The sequence below is a fragment of the Anastrepha ludens genome, chromosome 3 (assembly GCF_028408465.1).
Source record: "Anastrepha ludens isolate Willacy chromosome 3, idAnaLude1.1, whole genome shotgun sequence".
In the NCBI taxonomy this organism is placed as follows: Eukaryota; Metazoa; Arthropoda; class Insecta; order Diptera; family Tephritidae; genus Anastrepha; species Anastrepha ludens.
The window spans coordinates 92,930,078-92,938,128 of NC_071499.1; the positions used below are offsets into that span (position 1 = coordinate 92,930,078).

Consider the following 8,051-nt stretch of genomic DNA (forward strand, 5'->3'; position numbering starts at 1 on the left):
CGTATAACGTATCAACGCAGCTACTTTTAGCAAATTAGCATTTTTTTGCATTCCCGCATGCGATTGTCCCACATCTACTTAAACTCTAATTATTATTTATTTCCCTAGTTTCGTATAGCGTCTACTTTCTTTCAAATTATGCAGCTGATCTGTAGAGACAAAGACAATTCGCAATAGCGGATGGTTTAATAAATGTCTTCTCCTTCTCAACTGTGTTACTCTTTTTTATTAGTTAAGTTTTTCATTTAATATAAATTAGTGAATTTTATTAATCGCTTTCAGAACTTAGTTCGTATCACTAACTTATATCAACTTTTTTCTTCGTTTTTCTACTTCTGCGAATTTGTTCATATAAAAAGTCTATGGGTGTTGGTTCCTTATAGCATTTAGTAGTCGCGCTTTACAGAAGACACGTAAGGAGCAGCTTAGTCTTGTTTTGCTGAAATTTACGCAACAGTAACTAAAATAATTCTAGAAGCAAAAAAATGAACTCAAAATCCGTATTAAGTGCAACATTCCTCGTGTTGGTGTTAGCCTGCCTGACGCAAGGTAAGTCGTAAATCGCATTGGAATTTATAATGGTAGCCCAATCTGGTGGTTGGTTTAAGTGAAATGTCATAATCATAGTCTTATAAGGATCAAATCTGTTTATAACCATAAGATTTTTTGTAAAAGAAATTACGAATAGACAAATTTAGAAACAATTACACGAGATACTGAGATGAGACCGAATGTAATGATAATTGAGTTTTAGGTTACATACATATATTGGATTTAGTAGTATTGGAGTAGACTTAGCTTTTATAAGGCGATGCTCTTCTTCTCGCCCGTCGTTACTCACACCTAATTGATTTTGAATAAACTTAATTAGAGGAGGTGCTATTTATTAAGGCCGGCGGGCCAATTAGATGTCCTAAATTCAGTAGTTTTCGCGAAGCGTTGTAGGATGAGAAAAAAAAACAATTAGCCAAATGAAGTTTTGGGGATAGTTTAATATATATTTGAACTAAAAAAAAAAATTTGTACAATCTCCAACAATATATTGTAAGCCGAGTTATCAGTAGATTCCCAGAGCGCCTTGCCACTGAAGTATCCAACTTCTGTACAAGATACAACTTGCAATTTTCATCTGAAAACAAAAAAAAAAAAAATATTATTAATTTTGATGTAATTATCTTCGATGTGAACTAAGAAAATTGGGAGAAACACGTAAAATTCGAATTTTTGGGGAAGGTAGAAAAAAAAGTGGGTTTTCAAGGAAAAAAACTCTTCAACTGGGTAAAAAAGTCGCTTAAAAAAGTTTTTGGATGTTTTTTTTAGTTCACATAGAAGAGAAAACAATACTGAAGATAACGCATTTTGAATAAAATGGATAGCTCGTTTAGTTTTTTTGCAATCGTGTACATAAATTAGGTAAAATCGTGAAAATGAAAAGCCGAGAAAACGCGCTTCAAAGTACAACAATAAGCGCACGGTTGCTCGACGCCGCACTACGCTCGGCGCTGTAGTTCTGCAAATACTTGGAATTTAACTCTGAAAATTTGTGTCTCATGTTCTTGAATATCTAAGCTATTGATTTCAGGAAAAAAAAAAATCGATTTGTTTGACCTTTTAATTGGCCCGCCGCCTTAACGATATTAACGCTGTGAAGCATTATATGTGACCTGGTCTATGAAAAGGTACCTTACGTGTCAAAAAGTCATTTTTCACTTTTTTGTTGACTCGAATAGTGTGTGAAAGGCTCTTTAAAATGGTGAAAACCAGAAAGTCATAATTTGTTTAAAAGTTTGTTAAAAGTAAAAAAAAAGAAAAGTACAAATACGAAAAAGACTGATTTTTTTGTCATGATACAAATTAGAATAACGAAGACAATAATTTGTGCAAATTAAAAACTGAACCATTCCTGGACAGTCTGAGGTGTAATGAATATGATACTGAAGTCTGTTTTCAAAAAATTTTTGTCACCGGGTCTTATAAGTTTTTTTTGGCATGGATGTCGGTACAAAAGCAAACTTATTTTTTAAAACGATTTATGCGATTTACATTAACTTTTTCTTATTTGTTTATATATAAAAAAAATGTTTTTTACTATTGTACTTCTCTGACTTTATTGATACTGTGATCTATGCTGAAGAAAATAAGCCAAACCGGATTGAAAAATATTAATATTTCAAAAAGTTACAAGGGTTTTTAGAAGTTTAAACTTTAACTGCTGTTTTCTCGAAAACTTGTTTTCGCACGTAAGGTACCTTTTCGTAGACCAGGTCACATATTTTGATTTCATACTCCCCTATCCCTACAATACTCCATTTGCTTATAAAAGTAGAGGCAGTGCAAACAAAAGAAAATACTCTACACTTAAAGGCTGGCGATCGTTGACGTTTGGCGCATGCGTCCTTCGTCTATAACAATGGCAGAAGCCTCATTATTTAATGGTTATGCCCCAGAGAGCGAGTCATTATAGCTAACAAGTTTAAAAACACAACTGAAATCAAATCCTTCTCCTTTCGAATTAAAAAAAAAAACGAAAAAGTAAAGTTCATTTTGCCCTCGGCTACCATCAGTAGATAGATGCCTTAATATCAAGAACTTGTAGCTTTACTATAGAGCTCTCGTAATACTGGCCATTTGGTCATTGGCATATGTATCTGCAAGTATGCGCTATCTTAATCTGAAGCTACGACCGCCTTAGCTTAGAACGCATTGGACAACGACAGTGATTTTTTTGCTTCAAATTAAATTCTTATTGAATGAAATTTTCCGTCTAAAGGCTTTTAGAATCAGTCGGAATATTTAAGAAGAGTTATTAGAAGAGCGAATTAGTCTCGGATATATATAATTCCGTTGTATGGTGCAATTTAACTTGTGTGTCCCAGTGGGCATCTCTTTTTTGTATGGCCCTTTGGGACAGATTCTTTTCTGAAGGTTTTCTTTGATTTAATAGTTTAACTAACTTCAAATGAATCAAGCACCTAACTTCTTAAGCACCCATAGGACGCACAAGTATTATGTTGGATATTATGGATGTGAACATTTTTTTTTTTTGCAAGACCGAAATGCCAAATCTCGCTTCGTAGTGCCTGTCTTGAGCTTCATAATATTCAAGTAGCCCCAAAACCAGTTGCCCTCATTTCGTAGAGCGAATAAGATCTGATTCTCGTCAGTTCTTCTGTTTCTTTATTCTTTTGAAATGAGCCACTTAGAAATTGATTTGGAGTTGGGTTTATCTTTTTTCCCATCATATTATTTTTATAATTCCCAGCTAATATATCATTCCTTCTCGGAGCTATGCCCCATATATACTTATATATATATGTATATCACCAATTACCCTCACCCTCACCGGTTCAGTACAAATTACACCTTCGGAATAAGCCCAGTGATATAAAAATTAGATATGGCATGAACGTATCGGATTTGCATCATATTTGTAATACCTTTCATACGAGGCAATTTCCTCATAAAATGCCATTAAATGCGAAGGTACTTATCCACAAGAGCTCGCCAGTGATACTTAGCCTACATTATGAACATTGGTTAATGCAACATACACCAAACTTTTACTAAGCATTTTTATTAAAATATTTTCAGAATATATTTAAAATAAAAAATTAATATACAATTTATATGTCCCTCCAGCTCGCCATGCTCCACGCCTCCGCAACCGACACGTGCAAGTTGACGACGAGGATGACGTGTCGCCTATTTACGACAGCGTAGCCGCCCGCCGAGCTCATCACAATACAGAGCGCGCACTCTCACCAAAACAGGCACGTGTTTTCCCCGGCGCATTGGCTATTAAAAAATTAGTATTGTTGAAATTCAAAAAAATCGTACCCATCTCGTTGATTCTCTTGAAGTCGAGCGACGAAAACGAAGCTGAATTGGTTCCTGTTTATCCAACTTCCGAGATCCCATCCGATGTACAGTTCATTCCAACACCAAACGGCATCTCCGGACATCGTGATGTTCAAGCCATTGCCATACCCAGTGAATTGCATCAACAACTCGAACTGAATGGTTTGGCTAATTTAGAGAGTATAGAATCTCTTTTGAACCAAGCTCAAGAAGGTGATGCTGAAGCCGCGGCTGAAGACAAACCTCTTGCTGTGATCAATGAACAACCCAATCCAGAGGACGAGCTATTGGACGTGAAGGAAGATGATGTAGACCGTTTATTGAACAATGTATCCGTCGATAAGACCAAGGTTGCGACAGCGGATGTACAGGCAGTGCGTCGTTTGGCTGCTGATGAATTGGTACGACCAAGCGTTGTGCGTACAACACAATTGCAAGCTGGAGTGGAGGAGATTCCTTTATTCCTATACGCTGCCAAGGATACGCCACAAGTACTCCGTGCTGTCCGCAAGGGAGGAATTCAACGAGTGAAACACAACGGACGTCGCAACCATGCCTAAGAAGCTTATGAAGGGAAAGGTGTTGGGTGTATGAGGTGGATGGATTTAATATTTTGTATGTTATAGGCTATTAGACTGAAGAATAAAAAAATAAATAAAAGAAAAATTTTAAGTGCGTTTTTAAATATTTTTCGTAAGTGGTTTAATTCGCTTTGAGAATATAATTCTTCTGACGTTTCGCCATTAGGCTAAAACTGTTAAAATTTTGATAACTTAATGAGTATTATTATGCATCCCAATCATCCTTTTTCACTTACTAATCATCACTTTTGGCGCTTACTAAGCAAATAGGACGTGATGGTTAGGCATCCTTGAAGTGATGAGAAAAATTGCTATTCGTCATTTTCTTCAATTTCTGATTCTTCATTTTGCTCAACAACCCCTACATTAAGTGATTGCTAAAAGTCGTGATGCACTGGAGGCACAAATTTCGAAAGGTGTATCAAATCCTTTTTCTTCTCTTCTCTTCTCCCCATTTGGAAACAGGGTCGGTAATTGAGATGAAGAATAAAGCGAAGGGCGACCCCTACCAGATTTTTTTGTCAGGCCTAGTGTACTGAAAAGTAGATCATTTTCAACATAATTGTACTTGTAAAACATTTTCTTTGGCTCTCGGCTCTTCTTTTCGCAACGGAATCCATTTAATTTTAAGCCATTCGACCTTCCCTTTTTTAGTTGAAACCTTCCTAAGTAATAATATCTTCTTCCAAAGTTTTTGTACTAAAAAACAATCCTTCGTCATCTGATGAACACAAAAATTTCATGTAAATTTTTTCAATTTTCGAATGTTGTAGAACATAAGAAAGAGCCAAAACCACTTTAATATTTCGGTTTTGGCCCCCGGAACTGTCACTATAAAGAGTGATTTCTTCTGTAGTTGACGGCAAGCAGTTTTTTATGTGGTATAAAAGACAAGATGCGATTTCTTGTGCGCCTCTTGATGCAATGTGTTCATCCCAAACGTGCATATGTCCAATATTATTTACTTCATCATGTACGCATAGCTTATACACCCAGAGTTGACGTTTGTAGTATACAACTCCGGTTGTCAAAACTGGAGTAGGTAATGCCTTTTGTAGGTCGAAAACGATTACTTGCTTTGTATTACTGCTAGATCTGGCTGCAACGGCATCTCGTGTTTTCATGTCCCGGATGACATCTACTTGTCGTAAATGAATGTTTTGTTGCACTTTGGAAGTCTGCTTTTCAGCTTCTGTCTGCAAAGTATTTATTTTTAGCTTGAATTCGTCGCATGTTTGACAAGTGTCTTTCTGCAGTTGGTGAAAATGCAGGTTAAATTTTGTATTAAAAATGTGTCGGAAATTAAATAAGGAAACTGTATGGTGCTTATTGTCAATGGACCAATTTTCTGGATTTAAATATTTTCTGTTACTATCTCGCCTGCAATAATGACTATCGTACGATGGAAATTGTTGTATAAAATCGCAAACCCTTTGTTCATCTGCCACGCTAGTTTTATTATATGGTCTTCCTCTTAAGTCACCTCTCGGCGTACCAGATTGCTGCTTCCTCTTTAATGCATTTGTAATGGTTCCGTCGCATACAGCCAGTGCCCCTTTAAAGAATTTTTGCAAACAATTGTGTCTTCCCCTTGTTCATCTCGAAGCCTGTAGATTCTTGTTTTAACCCTACGACTGTTTTCATTTTTGGTATATTTTATTTTAATATCTGTAACCTCAATTTGACCTGCATTGACATTTGGAATGAGTCGTCCTTCTGTAGATAGATATTCTTCACCACGTGCACGCTTTAGTTTTCTAATATATTGTTTATGTTTGTGAGGCTGCCTGACTCTCTTTCGCCCCTTATTATTCTCCTCGAGCTGTTCGTCATTCTCTCCCATGAAACATAACCTAACTTAAACACATAAAATATTTTGTAAGCCATGAACTTGGTTAAGAATAAATGAAACTATGATACCCGAGACCTCATCTGAAGGTAAGTAGTCTTTGTCTTTATCACTATCGTCATCTGAAAAGTCGGATAACGAAAACAGCATGTCGCTCGCGGCCGCCATGTTTTGATGGCTAGGCAGAAATGGCCCAAATAACTTTTGACATATTGAGATTGCCAAAACTGCCCATAGATGCTGTTTTTTATAATAAAAAAAAAAAAAATTGTTTGAGAAATATACATAGGTCGTTCTACAACAGATATTGATTTTTATGATAACAGAATTGTACACAGTTTGGGTACACAGTTTTACAACCCATTAAATCCAAGAATAGAGAAGTGCAAGTTCGATGTGGCTCGTTGGTTTTTTATCTTTTTTTCTCCAGCCGGTGTTGTGTACATTTTTATAAGAATTTTAGCAAATTAAAAACAAAAATAAAGGAAAGTTAGTCCAATCTGGTCAAAATGTGCTAGTGCTACAGTTTTTTCGTAGGCTTTATATGGTTTTGCTCATAACCAATTTAATTGATTAAGGATAGTTTAGCCTGCAAACGCCTTGAACGAATAAAATATGTATTATAGGTCTAGTCTGAGCGTTGGTGCACTAGCAACGTTGCCAAAAGCATAAAACCCATCATAGACGATTTTGTACTGTGTGATGAAAAGGTGAACCACAATTTTTTTTAGCGAGTCCAAGGATGATAGATTACCAGTGGAATTCACTAACACATTTTAATTCATATTCGCAATGGTAGGCATCTTTCCTTAACCGCATTTCATAACAAAATCGATAAGACCAATAAGACAGTTATTATTATTATTTATTAGATATATCAAAATGCTTATACCTAAATATAGAGGACTACTAGCTGCCAGGGCTTACGACTCTTTCTTTAAGTATATAATACCTGTGTTGATTTAGTTCTAATTATGGAGTTTAAATAATCTTTATTGACTTACATTGTTTTAGAAAGTTATATATTTTGTGAATGTTTTCAGAAGAAGGTTTTTCAAGAAGTGCGGAGGGTTTAATGCCAAATATTTTGATCCTGTGGCTTCGGAGATTGGGGCACTCATCTAGTAAGTGGTCGACCGTGGAAAGTGATCCACACCAAGGACATGTGTTTTTGGGGGAGGTGTTCGTGTGTCAAGAGGATGCGCCCAATGCGTAACCGTATAAAGGTAGTGGTTTGGCTCCGAGTGTTATTATTTGGAAAGTGGGGCTTTTGTCCTGATGGGTTAACTTTGCTGTACCAGGATGAAAATTCTTTCCAATTCTTATCTTTCTCACTTTGAATATATGCTGCAACGGTCCTAATCGAATCGTGTTTTTCAAATATTGCAAAAGTAAGGCAGGATTGGAGATGGATTTGTTTGGCGGCCGCATCTGTTGCCTCGTTACCTGGTATCCCAGCATGACTCGGGATCCATAATAAGTTGATCTTTTTATGATGAGTATTTAGTGCTGCTTTAATATTTTGAAATAGACTACTGGAGGTGTTTACGCTTTGGAGTCCACTCAAGCATGATAAACTGTCTGTGCATAGGTATTACGAAATTCCCCTTCAGTTTTGTCGCATATTTTGATTGCCAGTGCTTCCGCTGTGAAGACTGAGGTGCCACCGAAAAGCCAACCACCTGATATAATTAGCTCTGTGTTGGAAATTACGGCGAATGTGGCAACGTTATTGGTTTTAGATCCATCTGTGTAGATGAAGC

At 36.4% G+C, this 8,051-nt stretch overlaps 1 protein-coding gene across 1 annotated transcript; it reads left to right on the top strand.

Annotated features, from left to right (window-relative positions):
• The first annotated feature begins 485 nt into the window (after positions 1-485).
• Positions 486-4,431, top strand: LOC128857602 (uncharacterized). The gene is made up of 2 exons (XM_054093352.1): positions 486-549; positions 3,640-4,431. Exons 1-2 carry the CDS (start codon positions 486-488, stop codon positions 4,416-4,418), a joined length of 843 nt encoding a protein of 280 aa, XP_053949327.1. The 3' UTR covers positions 4,419-4,431.
• The last annotated feature ends 3,620 nt before the right edge of the window (positions 4,432-8,051 follow it).

Bases quoted from the DNA above. Each gene is read 5' to 3' on its own strand.
- LOC128857602 (XM_054093352.1), top strand. From the start codon at position 486: ATGAACTCAAAATCCGTATTAAGTGCAACATTCCTCGTGTTGGTGTTA. The intron at 550-3,639 runs GTAAGTCGTAAA...ATGTCCCTCCAG, and splicing joins GTTAGCCTGCCTGACGCAAG to CTCGCCATGCTCCACGCCTC.